The sequence below is a fragment of the Capra hircus genome, chromosome 1 (assembly GCF_001704415.2).
Source record: "Capra hircus breed San Clemente chromosome 1, ASM170441v1, whole genome shotgun sequence".
In the NCBI taxonomy this organism is placed as follows: Eukaryota; Metazoa; Chordata; class Mammalia; order Artiodactyla; family Bovidae; genus Capra; species Capra hircus.
This window is the reverse complement of record NC_030808.1, coordinates 144,435,986-144,461,112: the sequence shown is the minus strand read 5'-3', so window position 1 is coordinate 144,461,112 and position 25,127 is coordinate 144,435,986. Positions and strand designations below refer to the sequence as shown.

The following is a 25,127-nucleotide window of genomic DNA, read 5'->3' as shown; positions in this document are numbered from 1 at the left end:
GTCTCTTATCCCAGCCACAGCCTGACACATGGTGGCCAAGTCTGGAAGGGTCCAAGGGGCAGCCGTGGGCTCTGCCCTGAGCCAGTCCTTCCCTCCCACTGTGGGGCCAGGGGTTGGTGGGGTTGACATGACTCCCACCGCTAGTCATAGTTGCTCACCCGGCTCCCCACTGTCCTTTCCTACCATCTGGCCTTGGGTGTATTTTGTCTGGTGACCTTGAACTTCAGAACAGTAGCCCTCCTGCTCCTCTACAGCGTGTGGAGGAGGCAGTGCTCAGGCCGGGGTGAGTCCAGGTCTTAGGTGCCCACTCTCCAGCAGCACAGGGAACCTCACAGACAGCTCTGCGGGGCATGGATGCAGTCCCTGCTGCATCCAGACCCAGATGCTTCCCACGTGGGAGCCTGTCTCCTGGGCACTGGGGCTAGGCGGGGACTTCTGGACCTCCAGCAGGCCCAGCACAACGCCTGGCAGTCAGAGGACAGGGTGGAGCCGTGGGGAGGAAAGGTCACAGCAGACCCACTGGGTAAGCTCTCCGTGCCTCTGTCTGCTCACTGGTTAGAGGGAAGTTGGACACTCAGCTTGCAGGGCTCTTGTAAAGATGCTGAAGTCATGCCCAGGCACTCTGTAACCCACCTATGATTTCCTTGACACAGACCTGCGGCCCCTGGACGTGCTGGCAGAGGCGGTCCCTCCCGATGGCTCTGCTGTCGGGGTCAGGGTGATGCAGGTCCAAGGCGCACGAGGACTCCAGCTCTCAGCCGCTGCGCCCCATGCCCTGAGCTTCCCTGCCTCGAGGATTTTCTTCAGATGTGACCTCTTCCCGGAGGAATTTTCCATCGTTGTGACCTTGAAAGTCCCCAGCCTCCCCCCTAAGGTCAGTGACTCCTCCTGTCTACCTGTAGAATGACCCCTGTGCCTTTGCCTGTTCCAGTGCCAGAGTGTGCAGAGGGCACAACTGGCCCATCGAGAGGTCAAGAGTGGCTGGCCTTGGCAGGTGCTGAGGTGCCCGTTGCTGTGAGTGTGCAGGCAGAGCCTGCGTGACTGTCGCCAGGGGTCTGTACAGCAACTGTAACTTTCTGGTGTGCTGAGATGTCAAAAGCGAGAGATGACACCACAGTTTTTAGTTTGACATCCTTTGGCAGGAAATGTGAACAAAATAACAAAACATACCCTTCTTGGGTCTGCTTACCTGAGATTTGCAGTCCCATCCACCCCAGATCCAGCTAACATCCCCACCCTCTCCTGCCAGGACGGGAGCACTCTGGAAGGTTCCGCAGGGTCCAGGAGAGGCGCTTGCTAGGCATGCGACCCATCCCTCACATTCCAAGTCAGGATCCTCCATCTTCTCATAGCAGTGTCCATGCAGGCTCAGTTGTGTCTGACTCTTTACGACTCCATAGACTGTAGCCTACCAGGCTTGTCTGTCCATGGAATTTTCCAGGAAAGAATACTGGAGTGGGTTGCCATTTCCTCCTCCAGGAGATCTTCCGGACCCAGGGATTGAACCCACGTCTCTTATGTCTTCTGCACTGGCAGGTGGATGCTTTACCACTGAGCCACCTGGAAAGCCCCATCCTTCCATAACCGAGACTCTCACTGTGGGTTTTCTGTCAACTGTGATTCCATCCTGATACTCCCCAGGGACTTCTGCTCGCTCATCCTCTCTGCTTTCATTCCATGAAATCTATATGCAAACCCAACCGCTGAGTTTTCAGCTCCAGCCATTGTGTTTTCAGTACTGTAATTTCCACTGTCTTCTGTTTTATGTAATTCCAGTTCTCAGGTGAAAGTCTCTGTCATGTCAGCTACTTTCTTGAACAAGATCCAATCCACGGGTCTCCCAGAAAATTGACTCCATCTCTTTATTTCCTGTGATTCTCAGTAACTTTTTAAAAACAGGTTTGTTGAGCCATGATTCAGATATCTGAGGTGCACATGTCAGGGGTGTTGGGTGCAGTCAACCTCCAACTGCAACCCCCCCCCCAGCCTGTTGTAGCTCATGCCTGTTACATGAGGGCTTCAGAAGGAAGCCCTTAGCCCATTGGCTCCCACCCCTCACCCCACACTCCCCACCACCAGCCCTAGGCAGCAACCCATTGACTTTACATTATCTTTGGGTTTGCCTGGACATGGTCTTGGTAACTGTTTTATGTAGTGTGTAATCAAGGTTCACCGTGTTGCAGTCTGTATCAGCGCTTCATCCCTTTTTGTGGCCATGCCATAGATTACTGTGAGGATAAACCACATTTTAATCACCCCATCCATCACTGATGGGCATTTGGCTTGTTGCTATCTTCTGGATATTACAAATAATGCTACTATAAACATTCATGTATGCACATTTTTGTAGGGGCATGGATTTTCATCTCTCTTGTGCATATAGTTAGGAGTGGAGTTGATGGCTCTTACATCAATGGGTTAACATTTTAGAAACTGCCAGACTGTCTCCCAAAGTCGCTGCACCATCTGACATCCCCACCAGCACTGGATGAAGCTTGCAGTTTCTCCACATCCTCCCCAACCCTTGTTGTTATCTGACTTCATTATTCTAGTGACCTTTGTGGGCATGAAGCAGTATCTCACTGTGGCTTTGATTTCATTCCCCTGATGGGTAGCAATGGTGTGTATTTTTTCATATGCACACTGGCCATTTATGTCTCTTCTTTGGAGGAATGTCTATTCAAGTCCTCGGCCTAGTTTTTAATTGGATTATTTGCCTTTTAAATTGTTGTGTTATGAGAATTATTTATGTATTCTAGATATAAGTTCCTTGTGCAATATAGGATTTTCAAATATTTTCTCCCATTCTATGGATTGTATTTTCACTTTCTTGATGGTCTCCTTTGAAGTACAAAATGTTTTAATTTTGATGAAGTCATATTTACCTATTTTTTTCTTGCTTATACTTTTAAAGCCATATCTTAGAATCCAATGCCAAATCTGAGGACATGAAGATTTATCCCAGTTTTCTCTAAAAGCTTTATAGAATTAGCTTTTTTTTTAAAGTTTTTTTTAAAAAAGCTTAAAACAATTTTTGTGTGTGTGCTGTCTTCGTTGCTGACACAGAGGCACACCATTATGTATTGATTATTTGATGAAAATGAGACCAGAGGCCCACAGGAACCAAAATCTTTGTTTCCTCTAGAAGCAAAGGTCCAGTGTTTGCAGTGACTTTCTACAACATAATAATGATCATTAACTGTGGTTGGCTTTGCACCTGCTATTTCTCTTTTTTGTTCCTTACTTCACATCTTTTCATAATTGAGTTCCTCTTTGGGCTTCCCAGGTGGCTCAGTGGTAAAGAGTCTGCCTGTCACTGCAGGAGAGGCAGGTGCAATCTCTTGGTCAGGAAGATTCCCCTGGAGAAGGAAATGGCAACTGACTCCAGTATTCTTGTCTGGAAAATCATATGGACAGAGGAGCCTGGTGGTCTACAGTCCATGGAGTTGCAAGAGTTGGATGCAACTTTGTGACTAAACAACAACAACAACAACAACAAATCCTCCTTTACTGTTTTTCTTTTACTTTTAGTAAATATTTTCCAATATAGTATTCTATTTCGTTAATGATTTTTTACCCTGTTTTTAAAAATTTCCCTTAGTGTTTGCTCTAGGGCCTACCATATATTTATTTAAGTTATCAGAATCAACTTCTGATTTATACTGGCTCAATTCCAGTGATGTGTGAAAACATTGCTCCATTTTATCTATAAATCTATTCCTTCCTATCTTTTCTGTGGTCTTGCTGTTACAATATTACACCTTAAAAGGTGAAAATCAAATGATATGTGGTTATAATTACTACGTATTATACTTCTATGATTTTTTAAGAAGCTTAGAGAAGAAGGGAAAGCAATATATATTTAAAGCTTGTTCTATGCTAACCTTTTTATTGTTTCTGGTTCTTTTCACTTTTCCCTGTGGATCTGAATCATCATCTGCTGTTATTTCCTTTGCCCAATATAGCTGTGCTCCCACGTACTTCCTTTGTGCTGATGTTGTCAAATATATTACATTTCTATGAAGTGTATGCCCAACATACATTGCATACATATTTTTTTATACAATGCTTTATACATATATTATTTTCAATTGTGTTAAATCAATTAAGAGAAGAAATAAGAAAAGTGAATTTGTATTTTTTTTTTTTGTAATTACATAGTTACCTTTACTGCTGCTCTTTGTTTTTTTTTTTTTCCTGTGGATTAGAATTTCTGTCTGGTTACTGGCTTTTTAGTATTTTATAAGATGAATCAACTAATAACAAATTCTCTCTATTTTTATCTGGGAATATATTTTTCCTCCATGTATTAAAAATGGCTTGTTGTATATAGGATTATTGATTGACAGTTTATCAGTTCAGTTCAGTTGCTCAGTTGTGTCCCTCTTTGAGACCCCATGAATCGCAGCACGCCAGGCCTCCCTGTCCATCACCAACTCCCAGAGTTCACTCAAACTCATGTCTGTCAAGTCGGTGATGCCATCCAGCCATCTCATCCTCGATCGTCCCCTTCTCCTCCTGCCCCCAATCCCTCCCAGCATCAGAGTCTTTTCCAATGAGTCAACTCTTCGCATGAGGTGGCCAAAGTATTGGAGTTTTAGTTTTAGCATCAGTCCCTCCAATGAACATCCAGGACTGATTTCCTTTAGGATGGACTGGTTGGATATCCTTGCAGTCCAAGGGACTCTCAAGAGTCTTCTCCAACACCACAGTTCAAAAGCATCAATTCTTCGGTGCTCAGCTTTCTTCACAGTCCAACTCACATCCATGCATGACCACAGGAAAAACCATAGCCTTGACCAGATGGACCTTTGTTGGCAAAGTAATGTCTGCTTTTTAATATGCTGTCTAGGTTGGTCATAACTTTTCTTCCAAGGAATAAGTGTCTTTTAATTTCATGGCTGCAATCACCATCTGCAGTGATTTTGGAGCCCCCCAAAATAAAGTTTGCCACTGTTTCCACTGTTTCCCTTTGTACTTCCCATGAAGTGATGAAACCAGATGCCATGATCTTCATTTTCTGAATGTTGAGCTGTAAGCCAGCTTTTTCACTCTCCTCTTTCACTTTCATCAAGAGGCTCTTCAGCTCCTCTTCAGTTTCTGCCAAAACGGTGGTGTCATCTGCATATCTGAGGTTATTGATATTTCTCCCAGCAATCTTGATTCCAGCTTGTCCTTCTTCCAGCCCAGCATTTCTCATGATGTACTCTGCAAATAAGCTAAATAAGCAGGGTGACAATATATAGCCTTGACGTACTCCTTTTCCTATTTGGAGCCAGTCTGTTGTTCCATGTCCAGTTCTAAGTGATGCTTCCTGATCTGCATACAGATTTCTCAAGAGGCAGGTCAGGTGGTCTGGTATTCCCATCTCTTGAGGAATTTTCCACAGTTTATTGTGATCCACACAGTCAAAGGCTTTGGCATAGTCAATAAAGCAGAAATAGATGTTTTTCTGGAGCTCTCTTGCTTTTTTGATGATCCAGGGGATGTTGGCAATTTGATCTCTGGTTCCTCTGCCTTTTCTAAAACCAGCTTGAACATCAGGGATTTTGCGGTTCACGTATTGCTGAAGCCTGGCTTGGAGAATTTTGAGCATGACTTTACTAGCGTGTGAGATGAGTACAATTGTGTGATAGTTTGAGCATTCTTTGGCATTGCCTTTCTTAGGGATTGGAATGAAAACTGACAGTTTATACTTTGAGCAATTTGAGAATACCTGGTCCCATTGACTCTGGTCTCCATTGTTTCCAATGGGAAGTCAGCTGTAAGTCTTACCGGGGTTCCCTTGTGAGTGACTCAGCATTTTTCTCCTGCTTTTGAGATTTTCTCCATGTTTTTGACTTTCAGTGTATTTACTAGGATGTGTCTGTTTGTGACTCTTATGTGTGTTTCTTATTTGGAATTTATTCAACCTCCTGGATGTGTAAGTTAAAGTTGTTCAATACATTTATACAGTTTTAACCTATTATTGGAGAAGGCAATGGCACCCCACTCCAATACTCTTACCTGGAAAATCCCATGGACGGAGGAGCCTGGTAGGCTGCAGTCCATGCGGTCGCTAGGAGTCAGACACGACTGACCAACTTCACTTTCACTTTTCACTTTCATGCATTGGAGAAGGAAATGTCAACCCACTCCAGTACTCTTGCCTGGAGAATCCCAGGGACAGGGGAGCCTGGTGGGCTGCCGTCTATGGGGTCGCGCAGAGTTGGATACAACTGAAGCAACTTAGCAGCAGCAGCAGCAGCAACCTATTATTTCTTTAAGGTAATATTTCTCCATTGTTATCTGACTGCCATGCAGTCCTCCAGTAGAGTCCCCAGCCCCACCCATCAGAGGTCAGTGAAGGCTGGAACTTGGAAGCCCACTGGCCCCTGACAAGTCCTCTATGGAATCTGGGGGCTACCTGCAGACAAGGGCATCACCAAGGTCCTGCACTTGCCCCTTCAGAGACTTAGAAGAACACAATGGCTGAAAAGTGAGGACACACAGGGTTGTGCCAGATGCCTTTGTGCTCGCTAGGCCACAGCTGTGGATCGAGTACTGGAGACACAGTGTCCAGGTGTCCATGCACAAGGCTCACGGACAACCAGGCCCTCCTACTGACGTTCACTATGACAGACTCCAGGACCTCAGCCTGGTGAATGCCTACCAGTGGAAGGGGTCCTTGAGGGAGGAGATGTTGTTCGAATCAGCACCCAGGGCTGCAGGAGCCCCTGACATTGTCTGGACTGTGAGGAGAGGAGGAAGGTGTGAGCAGTAAGACTCTTTAGTGCAGCTTCTATAAAAGCTCAGGTGCAATGCAGCAAAAGTCAATTGCTCCAGTGGTCATTCTCTCTGGGCTAGCCTACGTCTGCATCCGAGCCCTTCTCTGTGAGCCAGTCTCTGCCCCAGGAGGACACAGCCCCTCACGTCTGACCCAGGGTTCACTCCTAGTAGACACAGGTCCCCTCACCTTCCCTGACAACCTGCAGTATCAGCTCACACCCTGCAGCCATGCCAGTGAGGCGTGGCCAGACCTGTCCACTCCTGAACATACCTCCCTTCTCTCAAAGCCCTGATTCTGGGATTACCTCTCGTCCCTTCCTTGGGACTAGAAGTTTTGTTTACAAGAGCACCTGTTATTCCCACTGGAGCAGAGGGCCATTGTTCTCAGAAAGTTACCTGACTGCTACTTTCCTTGCAAAAGCATCAAAAGCTTTGCTACTATCTTTCCTCTGGAGACAAACATGGGCAGGATATCCCTGCCTCCACTCAGGAGCCTCACCAGCCAAGGTATTTACAGACTGACCAGTGCTGCCAAAACAGAGCAAGACACTAAACAAAAACAAGGAAGGAAAGACTGCATCAAGCTGTTGCCAGAACAACACATGGCACAGAGGAGAGGTATAAAGCTGGGGCAGCTCTGGGAGCTCACACACATACTCACTCACACTCACATCCTCACCCTCCTCCAGCCCCACTACCCCATGATGGCTTTCTCCACCCTGTCTGCCTGTTCAAGTGACTTGAGCTACAGCAGCCGGGTCTGCCTGCCCGGGTCCTGTGACTCCTGCACTGGGTCCTCCTGGCAGGTGGATGACTGTCCAGAGAGCTGCTGCGAGCCCCCCTGCTGTGCCCCCAGCTGCTATGCTCCGGCCCCTCGCCTAACCCTCCTCTGTGCCCCAGTGAGCTGCGAGTCCAGCCTCTGCTGCCAGCCAGCCTGCAACAGCTCCTGCCCGGCTTCATGCTGCCAGCAGTCTAGCTGCCAGCTCACCTGTTGCATCTCCTCCCCCTGCCAGCAGGCCTGCTGTGTGCCCGTCTCCTGCAGGCCCGTCTGCTGCAGGCCTGTCTGCTGCACACCTGTCTGCTGCAGGCCCGTCTGCTGTGAGTCCTCCCCCTGCTCAGCCTCCTTGTGCTGCCAGCCCAACCCCTGCCCCTCGGTCAGTTGCAGACCCTCCTCCTCTGTGTCCCTCCTCTGCCGTCCTGTGTGCCGCCCCACATGCTGCGTGCCCACCTCCTCCTGCCAGCCCATCTGCTGCCGCCCAGCCTCCTGCGTGTCCCTGCTCTGCAGGCCTGCGTGCTCCCGCCCTGCTTGCTGCATCCTAACCTCAGTCCCAGAGCCCTGTTGCTGATCAGGCACATTGCTAACTGCTTCCAGGGCCAATGCTGACTTTCACCTGAAACTTCTGTAGCCTTGAGCCCATTCTGGGGTCTCCTTCTGCCCCAGAATTTCCTGTGAGCAGCCTGGGCTGGCTTCTGGTTTCCCTCCAGGCCCTGAGTGTCAGCCAGCATCCTGCTCTCCATCCTTGTTGGTCATGGATTTTGTCCTGACCTAGGTGAGGGGTCTGCCTGTTAACAAATAAAGTCATTGTCATGCCCTCTCTCTGCCTTGAGTGCCTATCTCTTCAAACCCTGGGAAAGACCTTTGTTGTGGAGAGTGGTCTGGGCTGGTTTAGAAACCTGGCCTTGAGTTGTATCCGGAGGAATAACATCATCAGGCATGGCTAACCATGCCTGGCTACTCTTTGCCAGGGTGTCCTGTGGCCGTAGTTCCACTGCAGCCCCGAGTCCAGAGTATCCTGCTCACCTGTAGACCCATGCATGAACTGAGTATTGGGGTGGCAGTGGGGCACATATCCAGGCCCCAGGCTTGCACACTGGGAACATGGGGCCTCACTAGGGACAAGTTCAGTTCAGTTCAGTTCAGTCGCTCAGTCGTGTCCAACTCTTTGCTACCCCATGAATCGCAGCACGCCAGGCCTCCCTGTCCATCACCATCTTCCGGAGTTCACTCAGACTCACGTCCATCAAGTCCATGATGCCATCCAGCCATCTCATCCTCAGTCGTCCCCTTCTCCTCCTGCCCCCAATCCCTCCCAGCATCAGAGTCTTTTCCAATGAGTCAACTCTTCACATGGGGTGGACAAAGTACTGGAGTTTCAGCTTTAGCATCATTCCTTCCAAAGAAATCCCAGGGTTGATCTCCTTCAGAATGGACTGGTTGGATCTCCTTGCAGTCCAAGGGACTCTCAAGAGTCTTCTCCAACACCATAGTTCAAAAGCATCAGTTCTTCAGTGCTCAGCCTTCTTCACAGTCCAACTCTCACATCCATACATGACCACAGGAAAAACCATAGCCTTGACTAGACAGACCTTAGTCGGCAAAGTAATGTCTCTGCTTTTGAATATACTATCTAGGTTGGTCATAACTTTTCTTCCAAGGAGTTAAGCGTCTTTTAATTTCATGGCTGCAGTCACCATCTGCAGTGATTTTGGAGCCCAAAAAAATAAAGTCTGACACTGTTTCCACTGTTTCCTCATCTATTTCCCATGAAGTGATGGGACCGGATGCCATGATCTTTGTTTTCTGAATGTTGAGCTTTAAGCCAGCTTTTTCACTCTCCTCTTTCACTTTCATCAAGAGGCTTTTTAGTTCCTCTTCACTTTCTGCCATAAGGGTGGTGTCATCTGCATATCTGAGGTTATTGATATTTCTCCTGGCAATCTTGATTCCAGCTTATGTTTCTTCCAGTCCAGCGTTTCCCATGATGTACTCTGCATATAAGTTAAATAAGCAGGTTGACAATGTACAGCCTTGACGTACTCCTTTTCCTATTTGGAACCAGTCTGTTGTTCCATGTCCAGTTCTAACTGTTGCTTCCTGACCTGCATACAGATTTCTCAAGAGGCAGGACAAGTGGTCTGGTATTCCCATCTCTTTCAGAAAGGAGACCCCATTTAGTAAACATCTGCCTTGAAAACGTAAAGCTTACCCCAGAAACAGCTTCAGTCAGGCTGCTGCCAGCTGTTCTCTCATGCCCTGGAAATGAGTGTGAGTGCTTCCCTCTGTGTGCGAAGGTCTGGATGGTGAGAGCCACATGCAGTGATGTTGGGAGCCTGTGTGAGTCAGGGTTCTCCAGAGAAAGAACCAATAAGACATGTGCACATATGCAGAGATTGATGTTGAGGAGCTGCTCACACAATTTGGAGGCAGGCAAGATCCAAACCTGCAGGGTGAGCTTCTAGGGAAGAATTGGTGTTGCAGCTCCAGATGACCAGCTGGTAGAATCTCTTTCTCCTTGGGGGACCTCAGTCTGTTCTCAAAGTCTTCAACTCTTGGGTGTAGCACAGCCACATTTTGTAGGGCAATCTGTTTTACTCAGAGTCCACTGATTTCAGTATTGATCTCACCTAAGAAGCAACTGTGTAATGACATCCAGACATGTTTACCCAAACGAATGGGCACCATGACCTGGTCAGTTGACACCTGAAACTATGCATCACAGGGACCGACAGCCAAGGGGGATGGGCTATTTGGAAATGGCAGGTGCTCGCTGTGTGATGCCCTCAGGAATTCAAGTACTAAGGCAGCTATCCCTCTGGGGAAATACGGGGAGGAGGGACATACCTTGGCCCTTCAGGACAGTGCTGGGTAGGCAGACACCCGTGGAGCAGTGTGAAGGGCCTTGACTGGGGGCCTCAAATATAATTGTACCTATTATAATATGCATGCATGTGTGCTGAGTAGCTTCAAGCTTGTCTGAGTCTTGTGACCTTATGGGCTGTAAGCTGCCCGACTCTTCTGTCCATGAGCTTCTCCAGGCAGGAGTCAGGAGTGGGCCTCTGTGCCCTCCTGCAGGGCTCCTCCTGACACAGGGATCAAATCTGTGTCTGTCTCAGTTCCTGCTGGCAGGCGAATCCTTTACTGCTGAGCCACCAGAAGCCCTACTCTTATAATAGCCACATTTAAAAGTGAAAAAAGACAGGTAGAGTTTATTTAATTATATTTTATTAAACCCAATATATGCAAAATGTTTAAAGAGATGGGAATACCAGACCACCTTACCTGTCTCCTGAGAACCCTGAATGTGGGTCAAGAAGCAATGATTAGAACTGGATATATAAGAGTGGACTGGTTCCAAACTGGGAAAGGAGTGTCAAGGCTGTATATTTTCACCCTGCTTATGTGCTTATATGCAGAGTGCATCATGCAAAATGCCAGGCTGGATGAAGTACAAGCTGGAATCAAGCTGGCTAGGAGAAATATCAACAAGCTCAGTTATGCAGATGATACCACCCTTATGGCAGAAAGTGAAGAGAAACTAAAGAGCCTCTTGATGAGGGTAAAAGAGAAGGGTGAAAAAGCTGATGAAACTCAACATTCAAAAAACTAAGGTCATGGCATCTGGTCCCATCATTTCATGGGAAATAGATGGGGAAACAATGGAAACAGTGACAAACTTTATTTTGGGGGCTCCAACATCACTGCAGATGGCTGTGATTTCATGATTGCAGCCATGAAATTAAAAGATGCTTGCTCCTTAGAGGAAAAGCTATGACCAACCTAGACAGCATATTAAAAAGCAGAGACATTACTTTACCAACAAAGGTCTGTCCAGTCAAAGCTGTAGTTTTTCCAGTAGTCATGTATATATGTGAGAGTTGGACTATAAAGAAGGCTAAGCACCAAAGAACTGGTCCTGTTGATCTATGGTGTTGGAGAAGACTGTTGGGAGTCCCTTGGACAGCAAGGAGATCAAGCCTGAATATTCATTGGAAGGACTGATGCTAATGCTGAAGCTCTGATACTTTGGCCAGCTGATGCGAAGAGGTGACTCATTAGACATGACTCTAATTTGGGAAAGACTGACAGTAAAAGGAGTAGAGAGCGGCAGAGGGTGAGATGATTCGATAGCATCATCGACTCTGTGGGTATGAATTTGACCAAACTCTGGGAGATAGTGGAGGACAGAGGAGCCTGGCATGCTGCAGTCCATAGGGTCACAAACAATTGGACTTAACTTAGCGACTAATCAGCAACAACAATCTAAAAGCTTAGCGTTTCAAACCACCTGATATTAATGAAGTATCAGAACCTCACCAGGGTCACTGCCTGGGAAGGATCAGACTTTGTGTGTACCAACAGAACCCATAGCTCTGGCTGTTTAGACTTTTCTTCCTTTTCTTCTCACCTCAGTTCAGTTGAATCACTCAGCCATATCCGACTCTTTGGGACCCCATGAATCACAGCACCCCAGGCATTCCTGTCCATCACCAACTCTCGGAGTTTACTCAAACTCATGTCCATCTAGTCGGTGATGCCATCCAGCCATATCATCCTCTGTCATCCCCTTCTCCTGCCCCCAATTCCTCCAAGCATCAGAGTCTTTTCCAGTGAGTCAACTCTTCGCATGAGGTGGCCAAAGTATTGGAGTTTCAGCTTCAGCATCAGTCCTTCCAAAGAACACCCAGGACTGATCTCCTTTAGGATGGACTGGTTGGATCTCCTTGCACTCCAGGGGACTCTCAAGGGTCTTCTCCAACACCACAGTTCAAAAGCATAAATTCTTCGGCACTCAGCCTTCTTCACAGTCCAACTGTGGCATCCATAGATGACCACTGGAAAAACCATAGCCTTGACTAGATGGACCTTTGTTGGCAAAGTAATATCTCTGCTTTTGAATATATATGTAGGTTGGTCATAACTTTCCTTCCAAGGAGTAAGCGTCTTTTATTCTTTGCATGCCAGGGTCCAGCCCCGGTGGTTTGAGGGAATTCGAAGGGTGGACGGCGTTGGCGAGGATATCTTATTTATTTATTAATATAAGATTAGATTAGGAAGAAATAGTGTAGTAGGAAAATTAAGTGGAAAAAGAAGGCTGAATAACTTGGATTACGTGGAAGACCAATAAAATTCCAGACAAGGAATTTGCACCATCTATGTTGGGCCACCAGCGCTCGCTTGAATATCTAAGGGTGCCTCGCCTTAGGTTCCCTTTCGCGCGGGTCTCAACAGCCAGGGCAAGTAAGTAGACTTGGCGAGCCTCCGCGCCCCAGATGGGAATTCAGCCTGCAATTAAATTAAAGAGGAGAGGGAGGGAAAGGGAGAGAAGGAGAGAGAAAGAGAGACACGGGGGAAACCAGTCCAGTGACTGGCTCCATCCTGTATTGTTCAGAGGGCCTTTTATACTTTTGATAAAACATGGAGATCAATGGGTAACACAAAGTTATGCAGTGTTAACAGTCCAGACTCTTATCAAAACCAGGCTTTTCTCTCTGCATACCTAACTGTATATACAAGTCTTAGGTGATTTACATCATCTTCTGGCCAACAAGGGCCAATTAACATTTTACAGCCTCTTTTCTGATAAGGGTTTGTCAACCAGAAGACTTATTCGTGTTGATCTTCCCAAAGTCTGGTGCCATTCTCAGAAAGCACTAAATAAAGTTACATTCTTATATAGCAAGGACACAAGAGGAGTGCAGTGATATATAACAAAGAGAAAAGTAATTAACTCAAAAGTCTAGTGTTGCTAACATCAAAACTACTATATATCTTTTTCCATATCCCGTTTACATTGATTAACATCCTCCCAGGTGCCTAAAAGATAAAGAATATGGAGGCCTGGCAGCAGTCTTTGAGTCAACAGTGAAAACCCTCTACCAATATGATTTTTAACTCTTTAGAAAAGGCTCTGTATCTTTAAGATGCTTTTAAGCTTTGTGCCTCTCGCAGTTGGGGGGCTGTAAGCAATTCACAAGCTGTAAGAGGTCCGGGGAACCTGTTAGGCAAGCTAGAGAGTTATCAGAGGGGTTTAACTGAAACATCCCTTTCAAATGCAGAAGACTAAAGCCCTGAATTGACTTTTTTCCAGAGAATATGAGAAGAGTGGAAAAGCAGGCAGATTCTTGTTTTTGGGGGGGTGGATGCTCAGGAAATTCCAGGGGGAAGAACCTGAGGTCTGATTAGCCTTGCCATCAGAGCTCTGGCATGACCTTGTCACAGGTGGAATTCCTCATGCTGGCTCCTGGCATTCACACCTACACCTGCCCAATTCCCCATGTGCTCCTGTATGTTTCCTCACTTGGCCATTTGCCTTCTTTCTCTCTGTTTTTTGTTCTTAAGATTTTTTTAATGTGGACCATTTTTAAAGTCTTTATTGAATTTGTTACCACACTGCTTCTTTTTTGTGTTTCGGTTTTTCTGGCTGAGGGCTGTGTGGAATCTTGGCTCCCTGACCAGGCACTGAACCCACACCCCATGCACTGGAAGGTGGATCCTTAACCACTGGACCTCCAGGGGACTCCCATCATTTGTCTTCTTTCTTTAAATGTTTCTCCAAGAGGGAAACATGAGTAGAGCGTTTTCCAAGCTCTTGCTTATGTGAAAATACACTGCTGTTCTCTTTACTTGAGAAAGATATAGGGGGCTTCCCAGGTGGACTGCTGGTAAAGACTTGGCCTGACAATGCAGGAAAAGCTGTAATAATTTGAAAATGGGAAAAATCAGCCTTAGTCCCCAGTGTTCCCCAAGAAGCTCTGTTTCTTTCACTGCTTGGTGGGAGAGATCTGGGATCCGCCTCGTAATAGTTCATTTCCAAACCAGACTGTCAGCCGTTTCTTCCTACCTGGAGATGGAGCTGCCCTTCATTCAGTTCATTTAAAAACTGCCAATTTTGAAAACTCAGCAGTGGCCACAAGACTGGAAAAGGTCAGTTTTCATTCCAATCCCTAAGAAAGGCAATGCCAAAGAATACTCAAACTACCGCACAATTGCACTCAACTCACACGCTAGCAAATAATGCTCAAAATACTCCAAGCCAGGCTTCAACACTACGTGAACTGTGAACTACCAGATATTCAAGCTGGTTTTAGAAAAGGCAGAGGAACCAGAGATCAAATTGCCAACATCCACTGGATCATCAAAAAAGCAAGAGAGTTCCAGAAAAGCATCTATTACTGCTTTATTGACTATGCCAAAGCCTTTGACTGTGTGGATCACAATAAACCGTGGAAAATTCTGAAAGAGACAGGAATACCAGACCACCTGACCTGCATCTTGAGAAATCTGTATGCAGGTCAGGAAGCAACAGTTAGAACTGAACATGGAACAACAGACTGGTTCCAAATAGGAAAAGGAGTACGTCAAGGCTGTATATTGTCACCCTGCTTATTTATCTTATATGCAGAGTACATCATGAGAAATGCTGGGCTGGAAGAAGCACAAGCTGGAATGAAGATTGCTGGGAGAAATATCAATAACCTCAGATATGCAGATGACACCACTCTTATGGCAGAAAGTGAAGAGGAACTAAAGAGCCTTGCTGGGGTCCAGCCCCAGTGGATCCAGGGTAATTCGAAGGTGGGGACAGAATCAGCCTCCTGGAAAAAACTTATTTAATTACAGATAGAGAGGGAGATTAGAAACAGATAGTGTAGTAGGAGAATTAGTGGAGAAAAGAGGCTGAATAACTGGTTTACATGGAATCCCAATCACCATCTACGTAGGCCACAGGCGTCTTTCTGTTCTCCCGAGGGAGAGGAGGCACTGAGGCCTCCCCGGTCCGATCTTAGAAGCCCTGGCAAAGTCAGTAGGCTTGGTGCGTACCCTTGTACCAGATGGGAATTCAACCAGGAAAATGGGAAAGAAACGACATGGAGGAATCAGTCTTTCCAGAAACTGATCCGATTTCTTTATTTTTCAGGTTTGTTTATATACCTTTTTGTTATACATAAGGATGAATACAGAGTCACGTGGGGGTCAGCAGACCTGACCCTTGTCACAATCAGGTGCTTCATATAAAATTATACAAAGGTCTTATGAGTTTCATCATCTTTTAGCAATGAGGTCTGCTGACATTTTATGGCCCTTTCTGATACCGGTCAGTTAACCAGAAAACTTATTTTTCCAGGGGTGATTTTTTCTTAAATCAGGCGCCACCCTCCAAATAAAGTTGCATTCCTATAGGGTGAGGGTGTAGTGAGTTACAATCAAGAAAGGAATTTACTTAACTTAAGGTTTAACATGATTAATCTTAAAGGTTAATACTTATTTCTCCTATATGCTAGTTATATTCATTATAAGGGTAGGAATATGGAGATTTAGCAGCAAATATTGGCTCAACAAATGTAAACCCTTCACCAATGTTCCCCTTAAGATCTATTTTGTCTTAAGATAGAGATAAAGTTACATTTTTACATAGCATAGTGATTTATAACAAAGTACAGTGGTCTATAATAAAAGAGAAAATTCATTAACTCAAAAAGTCTAGCATTGCTAACATCAAAAACTACTATATTTCCTTTTCTATATTCCAAATATATTGATTAATATATTCCCAGGTGCCTAAGGATATAGAGGCCTGATGGCAATCACTGACTCATCAATGAAAAAAGCTCTATGCTAATACTCCAGACTCTCTGTGCTGTTTATGGTTGAGGGGTTGTCACGCAAGCTAGTCTGTCAGCAGAGAGGTTTGACCTGAGACATCCTTGTCACACCCAGGGCAGGGAATTAGCAGTAATTATTGGCAGGACAAATGAAGAAAAAACCCTTCACCAATAGAATTCCTAATCAACCCACTAATACTATACTAATGATCTTCTAACTTCCCAAAAGAGTCTGTATTTAGAAAGTTTTAAAACATCCCGTGCCTCTCACAGTTGGGAGGGTATAAACAATCACATGCGGCCGGACAAGCCTGATCAGGCAGGCCAGAGAAACTTCAGAGTTCGTAAGTTGAAACACTCTTGTCATGCCCAGGAATTTTTATTAACCGGAGCTGCAAGTTAACTCCTTCTCTGAGAGAAATGGTTATGGGGGAGAGCTCCCCGTAAAGTACTCTGGTTTGGGGGGTAGATGCTCAGGAACAGGGGGTTTCCTGAGGCTTGATCATGACTTTGCGTATGCCAAGCTTCCTTCCTCATGGCCTTTGCCATTGGTGGAGTTCCTCACGCTGGCTCCCAACAGAGCCTCTTGATGAAAGAGAAAGAGGAGAGTGAAAAGGTTGGCTTAAAGCTCAACATTCAGAAAACAAAGATCATGGCATCATGTCCCATCACTTCATGGCAAATAGATGGAGAAACAGTGGAAACAGTGGCAGACTTTATTTTATGGGCTCCAAAATCACTGCAGATGGTGACTGCAGCCATGAAATAAAAAGATGCCTACTGCTTAGAAAAAAAGTTGTGACCAACCTAGACAGCATATTAAAAAGCAGAGACATTACTTTGCCAACAAAGGTCTGTCTAGTCAAAGCTATCGTTTTTCCAGTAGTTTTGTATGAATGTGAGTGTTGGACTATAAAGAAAGCTGAGTGCAGAAGAATTGATGCTTTTGATCTGTGGTGTTGGAGAAGACCCTTGAGAGTCCCTTGGACTGCAAGAGATCCAACCAGTCCATCCTAAAGGAAATCAGTCCTGAATGTTCATTGGAAGGACTGATGCTGAAGCTGACACTCCAATCCTTTGGCCACCTGATGCGAAGAACTGACTCATTTGAAAAGACCCTGATGGGGGAAAGATTGAGGGCAGGAAGAGAAGGGGATGACAAAGGATGAGATGGTTGGATGGTATCACTGACTTAATGGACATGAGTTTGGGTAAACTCTAGGAGTTGGTGGTGGACAGGGAGGCCTGACATGCTGAAGTCCATGGGGTCGCAGTCGGACATGACTGAGCGACTGAACTGAACTGACTGAATGTATGTTTATGGTGGGCTCTAAAAATCGACTGCTCTTGAACTCATGAGGCCCTTCCAGTCCAAACACACGCACCTTGGTGCACTCAGCTCAGAGTGGTTCGTGTTCAGTCCTGTCTTTACTGTTCTATCCTGGCTCTTCCTTCTTCCTTGTTAGCAATGGAGCGATCACGTTTAGTGTCAGCGAAACACATGGTCTGTTTATTAGATTTTCTCTCATCATATTTGGGGATTTATGCTTTACCTCTGTTGGGCTTCCCTTGTGACTCAGCTGGTAAAGAATCTGCCTGCAATGTGGGAGACCTGGGTTCGATTCCTGGGTTGGGAAGATCCCCTGGAGAAGGGAAAGGCTACCCATTCCAGTATTCTGGCCTAGAGAATTCCTTGAACTGTGTAATCTATGGGGTCGCAAAAAGTCAGACATGACTGAGCAACTCTCACTACACTCTGTTGGAGTAAGAGGTGGCACCTCACTCCAGTATTCTTTCTTGCCTAGAGAATCCCATGGAGAGAGGAACCTGGCAGGCTACAGTCCATGGGGTCACAAAGAGTCAGACACGACTGAGCCCCTGAGCAAGCATGCACACTTTCCCTCTGTGGATTGGAGGAGCTAGCAGTGTTTGTGCTGAAAATCATAGAGTTGATTTTCTGTGGTGTTAAGTTTGATGCTTCCCGCCTCTGTTGTAAATTTTCAGCACAGCTGCCTGGTGCTAAATTTCCTTGGACATGTGCTTCCTTCTGCGTGTAGCACTGAAGCTGGCCTGTCGGAAGGCCTGGGTAAGAGCCTCGATCCTACATACAGATGGCGGCTTCCAGTCCCAGTCCTGATACTTTGGGCTGTGTGACCTGGACATGGTTGCTTAACTTCTCTGTGCCTGGGCTTCCTCACCAATTACAGTAACTTTCCTGCTGAGTAGATGTGAAATCAAGTGACTTGGCAGGAGTAGAGCGTTCAGATCACCACCTGGCCTAGAACAGGTGCTCAGACAGTGTCATCTGACCCCACAGCCATGGTCAGGGCCTCCGTGATGACTGCTGCCCAGACGTCACCATCTTCCCCAGAGTCCGCCCTTGCTGGGCGCCCTTATGGTGGGCTCCCTGGGACCCACCAGGCTCCCTGGGACCACATCTGCTTGTATCCACAAGGAAAACCAGCTCTTGCCTGAGCTTTACTTTTGGGTGTTTCCTCGGGTCCTGGAGTCTCTGCTGCTCACATGTGGGCTCTCCAGGAGGAGACCCTCCCTCTCTCTGAGTCTTTCAGGGAATCCCCCTTGGGGAAGGCAAACTCTGGCCAGAGGGGCTGTTTGCTCGGCTGAGAAATGTGGGGTGCACAGGGTGTGCTGTGAGCAGTTGGGTCTGGGTGGAATATTGATGAACGTGAGCCCTGACTCAGACACCTGTGAGTGCTGCTCCCTGAAGAGATCTCCTAACAGACTCCACGTACGCTCGCGCTTCGTTAACGCTCCTCTCAGGCACACTGGCTGGGCTGCAGGGGACTGGATGTTCCTCTCATCATGCTTCCTGCTGGCAGAGCAGCTGCTGGGGCGGGAGTGCTAGGACCTTCCACCAGCCCCTGTTGAACATGACCCTCACCTAGTTCCACGGTCACATCCCCTGGACCAGTTGCATTTTACGGACGTACACATGTCACTTGACACCTAAGTTTAAAAATGCGTAAAAGTCAAAATAATATAAAAGTACTGTACCTCAAACAGGGGAGAGCTGCGACATCTAAATTCACCAATTTAGACGCAAACACCTCTAAACCTCACCCAGCACTGTTCCTGTTGTTCAGCTGCTCAGTCGTGTCCCGCTCTTCAGGACCCCATGAACTACAGCACCACAGGCTTCCCTGTCCTTCACCATCTCCCAGAGCTTGCACAAACTCTTGTCCATTGAGTCAATGATGCCATCTAACCAACTTGTCCTTTGTTGTCCCCTTCTCTTCCTGCTTTAATCTTGCTCAGCACCAGGGTCTTTTCTAATGAGTCAGCTCTTTGAATCAGGTGGCCAAAGGATTGGAGCTTCAGCTGCAGCATCAGTCCTTCCAATGAATATTCAGGGTTCATTTCATTTAGGATCTTACCTAGATATTTTCTGTATCTTTTCTGGAGCCAAGCAAAGCAGAAATGGGAAACCATCCTGCAACATGGGATATTTATGCTCACGGGTTTAATGAGTGAAAACAATTGTGAAAACTACGCCAGCACTAATGAGGGGCTCTTGCTGCCAGCTGTCAACCCCAACAAGGAAGGGAGGGCCTGGAAGTCTCCTTTGGGGACAACACAAGCCAGGGGCCAGGTATAAAAGCCCTGCATCCCCAAGCACCTCACACACACAGCTCATACACCCACACACACGCAAACCTTCCTCCAGCCCCACCGACTCCACCATGGCAGCCTCCACCCTGTCCATCTGCTCCAGCGACCTGAGCTATGACTGTCCAGAGAGCTGCTGCGAGCCCCCCTGCTGTGCCCCCAGCTGCTGCGCCCCGGCCCCCCGCCTGACCCTCCTCTGTGCCCCAGTGAGCTGTGAGTCCAGCCCCTGCTGCCAGGCAGCCTGCAGCAGCTCCTGCCCAGACTCATGCTGCCAGCAGTCTAGCTGCCAGCCTTCCTGCTGCACCTCCTCCCCCTGCCAGCAGGCCTGCTGTGAGCCCGTCTGCTGCAGGCCCGTCTGCTGTGAGCCTGTCTGCTGTGAGCCTGTCTGCTGCACACCTGTTTGCTGCAGGCCCGTGTGCTGTGAGGCCTCCCCCTGCTCAGCCCCCTCGTCCTGCTGCAGACCCTCCTCCTCCGTGTCCCTCCTCTGCCGCCCCGTGTGCCGCCCCACCTGCTGCGTGCCCAACTCTTCCTGCCAGCCCAGTTGCTGCCGCCCAGCCTCCTCTGTGTCCCTGCTCTGCAGGCCCGTATGCTCCCGCCCTGCTTGCTGCATCCCAACCTTGGCCCCAGAGCCCTGCTGCTGACCTGGCATGTCACCCCAGAGCCAGCCGAGCTCAGGTTCCACCTGTGACTTGGTCCTCTGTCCTGACCTGCGCTGAGTGGTTGCCCTCACACAGGACAGGGTCCCCGATGTCTCCACTGCCCTGACCACTGACCTCTCACTCTTGCCCCAGGAACCCCGACCTCACGGCTCCCTGGGGCTTCTGCCTCCCAAGAGTCGTCTCCAGCTGTCTCTGGGTCAGCTGCCCCCCTACCCATCCAGATCCTCTATCTGGGTCACTAGGCCTCGACTTCCAACCTGTCAGCTCCCCCTCAGGCACCTGGATAAATAAACTCACATCATCACCTGATCTGCTCCCTTCATGTGATTCCCTGGTGGGCTGGGTGCAGGGGTGCAAGGAAACACACGATTGTGACCTGACACTAGTCTCCTCCAGCTGAGAGCATTTCTGTTGGTAAGTGAGTGTGTGAGTCACTCAGTCATGTCCGACTCTCTGAGACCCCATAGACTGTAGCCCACCAGGTTCCTCTGTCCATGGAATTCTCCAGGCAAAAATACTGGAGTGGGTTGCTATTCCCTCTCCAGGGGATCTTCCTGACTCAGGGTTGAACCAGCATCTCCTACATTGCAGGCAGGTTCTTTACCGTCTGAGTCACCAGGGAAACCCTGGCAGTAAGTGACTGAGACCCCAAAGGGCATGGGCCTGACCCCTCTGGGCAGGGTCACCAGGTGGGGCTCCTGCTTCTCCAGGAAGTCAGTGCCTGCTCAGGCCCTGGCCCGTGGCTGGTCCCCTGCAGACCTGCCATGGTCTAGGGGTTTCTCAGGCTCCCTGGACTATTCCTGCCCACTTGAAACATAGGGACCAACTGGCGCCTTGAGTCCGCTCCATGTGGGAGGCCTAAGGACCCCGTGTGACACACCTGCATGTGGCTGGGGTCACCCCTTTTGGTCTGCCAGTGGGTCTGCACTTTTAGCAGAAATGTGGTGGGAGGTGGAAGGGTGCTCCAACCTTGTGGAGTGAGAGGGCCTGGATGACCTTCCCACCTGACTGATCCAGAGAGCTAACAAGGTCAGGACACTAGGAGGTTGAGATGCTGGACTTGAAGAGGACAGTACAGGCCCACCTGGGAGGGGAAAGAAACAGAGTGGGTCTCACAGCTGCCCAGCCCACCCCCTCGAGAATGATTCCAGGACCCAGGCCAGAAACCCAGGTGGAGTGCCATGGATCCCTAGTTTTAGAGCTGGTCTGGGAATTGGGGGCAGTGTAGGGCAGCTAGTCCGGGGTCAGGATGCCAGAGAGAAGAGAGCTGTACTGAGGAACTCCCCTGTCCACGGAGGGTCTCCCTTAAGTGTCCCCTGAGAAATGATAAGCAAACAGGTGTGAGGCTGAGCCTGGGAAAACCCATAAAGTTAGCTGGACTGATTCACAGAGATGAAAGAGAGCCTTAAAAGGACCTGCCCCCACCTGCCTGTGGGAAATATTCAGAAGTCTTAGGACATGGGTTGGCTCTTCCCAAGGATGTTTCCTCAACTCTGAGAGAAAATAGTAGGAATGGAAGAGGAGAAATTAGCACAGACCCCACAGATATTAAAAGGAAAGGCAATAAGCAATTAGGGTGATATGGACTCATTCCTTGAAGACACAGATAACCAAAATTCACTAAAAAAAAAAAAAAAGCAGATCTCCTCAATTTACCCTGTATCAACTTAACATATCTTCATTTTTAGGGCAGTTTTAGGTTCACAGCAAAACTGAGTGGGAAGTACAAGCTCCTATATATCCCCACCCTCACACAGGCACAGCCTACCCCACCATCAGTATCTTGTGATTTGATGCATTTGTTACAAATGGGCTACATTCATCATAATGGATAAACCTACCCTGACATGTTAATATCATCCCAAGTCCATAGTTTACATTAGAGTTCACTCTTGCTGTTGCAAGCTTCTATGTCTTTTCATAAATATATTATAACACCTGTGGAACATTACAGAATAGTTTCCCTGCCCTAAAAGTCCTCTGTGTTCCATCTGTTCATCTCTTCTTCCCTGCTAACCCCTGGCAACCACCCATCTTTTTCCCGACTCCATGGTTGTGTCTTTTCCAGAATGTTGTATCCCTGGAAGCATCAGGAGTGGAAACTTTTCGGATGGGCTTCTTTCACTTAGTAATGTGCACTTATGTTTCCTTCAGGTGCCTTCATGCCTTTTTCTACTTTTGCTATTGAGGTAAAGTATTCATAACACAAAGTTAACAACCTTAACCACTTTAAAGTGTACAGTTCAATAGTATTAAGTACATTCATAACCTTGTGTGACCATCACCACTATCTGCACTCGGTATTCTTTATCTTGCAAAGCACACTCTATGCACATGAAACAAGAATCCCCCTACTTCCTCTCTCACAGCCCCTGAAAGCATCATTCTACTTTTTGTCTCTAAAGTACTTCGTGTAAGTGAAATCACAAAGTATTTGTCTTTTTGTGACTGGCTTATTTATCTTACCATAATGTCCTCATGGTTCATCCATAATAGTGCCAGATTTACTTCCTGTTAAAGGGTGAATAATACTCCATCCTATGTCCATTTATCCATCAGTGAACACCTAAATGGCTTCCACTTTTCAGCTATTGTGAAAAATGCGTCTATGAATGTGGTTTTACAAATATCTCTTCAAGATTTGCTTTCAATTCTTTTCTCATAGACCCAGTAGAAATACTGGATCGGACAGTAATTCTACTTTTAATTTGTTGAGGAGCCATCATACTGATTTCCACGTAGCTGTACCGGTTCATGTTCCCACCAACAGTGTACAAGTGTTCCAGTTTCTTCACAGTTTCACCAGTATTATGCTGTTTCTATAAATAAACGGTCATTATACTAAGAGGTGCAAGGTGGTACCTCACTGTTGTTTTTATTTGCATTTCTCTAATGATTAGTTATATTGAGTATATTTTCATGTGCTTATGGGCCATTTGTATACCTTCATTGGAAAAATGTCTATTTGTGGTCTTTGCTCATTTTTGAGTTATATTTTTAGTTGTTGTTTTTGAGTTTCGGGAGTTCTCTATACATTCTGGATATCAATCTCTGATCAGCTATATGATTTTCAAATGTTTCCTCACATTTCTTTGGGTTACCTTTGTTCTCTGTTGATACTACATTTTGATGAAAAATATTTAAAATTTTCGTGAAGTCCAGTTTTTATATTTTCTGATGCTGACTGTGTCATTGGTGTCATATCCAGGAAATGACTGCCAAATTCAAGGCTGTGTAGTTTTATCTTATTTTTTCTTCAAAGTTTTATAGTTACAGGTCTTACTTTTAGATTGAGGATCCACTTTGCGTTAATTTTGTATATTATGTTAGATATGGATCTAACTTCATTCTTATGGAAGTGAATATCCAATTTTCCTAGAACCGTTTGTTGAAAAGACTGTCTTTTCTCCAGTGAATGAACTTAATGCCCTTGTTAATAATGGTTTGACCTAATGTGTGAGGGTTTGTTTTGGATCCTGTATTCTCTTCCACTGATCTCTATGTCTGACTCTGTGCCAGTACCACTCTATTTCATTACTGTCGCTTTGTAGTGAACTTTGAAATCAGGAAGTATGGTTCCTCTGGCTTTGTTCTTTTTCAGGATGTTTTTTTTTGGTTATGCAAGGTCCCTTAAGATTCCATATGAGTTTTAGAATGAGTTTTTTTATTTCTGTGAAAAGTCATCAAGATGTTGATAGCAACTGTATTAAATATATAGATTGCTTTGGATAGTAATGACATCTTAACAATATTAAAGCTTCCAATCCATAAATATGGGGTATCTTTCCATTTACTTATGTCTTCGTGTATTTCTTTCAACAATGATTTGTACATTTTACTGGATAAGTTTTTGACCTCCTTGATTAATTTCTAAGTATTTTACTTTTTTGATGATATTCTAAATGAAATCATTTTTGTAATTTCCTTTTAGGGTTATTCATTATTAGTGTATAGAAATGCAAGTAAAAATTGACTTTGTATCCTGCTGTTTTGCTGAATTCACTTATTAGTTGTAATGGTTTTGTGTGTAGCTATGCAATTTTTAGGATTTTGTACATATGAGGATTATGTATATACAACATCTATGAACAGAAATGATTTTACTTCTTCTTTTTCAACTTAAATGCCTTTTATTTTTCCTTTTGTCCAGCTGTTCTCCTAGAACTTCCAGGACTGATGAATAGCAGTGGCAAAAGTGGGCAACCCTGCCTTGCTCCTGATCTTAAAAGAAAAGCTTTCAGTCTTTCAACGCCAAGTGTGATGTTTGCTGTGGGTCTTTCAAATGCGTATTTTTTTTAATTATGTTGAGGCAGTTTCCTTCTACCTTCAGTTTGTTGAGTGTTTTATCATAAAAGGTGTTGAATTTTGTCAAGTGCTTTTTATGCATCAGTTGAGATGATTTTGTATTTCCCCCTCCATTCCATTAATGTGGTGTGTTATATTCATTGATTTTCATATCACTTCTTTCACCCTTGCATTCTGCCAGGAGATCTGCCTTGGTTATGACGTACAGTTCTTTTAATTTGCTGCTGAATTCAGTTTGCTAGTATTTTGATGAGGATTTTTGTAAGAGACTGAATGCTTTTCCTCTAAGAGCAGGAGCCAGACACAGGTGTCCTCTCTCTGCATTCCTTCAACATCATACTTAAGATCACCTCTTGTGCAACAAAATAACAAATACAAGGGCGC

General features: G+C 46.3%; 3 protein-coding genes across 3 annotated transcripts in view; all 3 read left to right on the top strand.

Moving 5' to 3' along the window:
* The window catches only part of TSPEAR (thrombospondin type laminin G domain and EAR repeats), a 106,893-nt gene continuing 82,120 nt past the window's right edge, over positions 355-25,127 (top strand). Inside the window, exons 1-2 of the mRNA XM_018050694.1 lie at positions 355-523; positions 654-874. Of these exons, the coding sequence (XP_017906183.1) occupies positions 355-523; positions 654-874 (390 nt within the window). The remainder of the gene's footprint in view (positions 524-653; positions 875-25,127) is intronic.
* LOC108636550 (keratin-associated protein 10-8-like) lies at positions 7,408-8,363 on the top strand. Its single transcript, XM_018051992.1, has one exon. The coding sequence runs from the start codon at positions 7,470-7,472 to the stop codon at positions 8,112-8,114; it is 645 nt and encodes a 214-aa protein (XP_017907481.1). The 5' UTR covers positions 7,408-7,469; the 3' UTR covers positions 8,115-8,363.
* LOC108636559 (keratin-associated protein 10-8-like) lies at positions 19,792-20,747 on the top strand. The gene has a single exon (XM_018052041.1). The coding sequence runs from the start codon at positions 19,854-19,856 to the stop codon at positions 20,418-20,420; it is 567 nt and encodes a 188-aa protein (XP_017907530.1). The 5' UTR covers positions 19,792-19,853; the 3' UTR covers positions 20,421-20,747.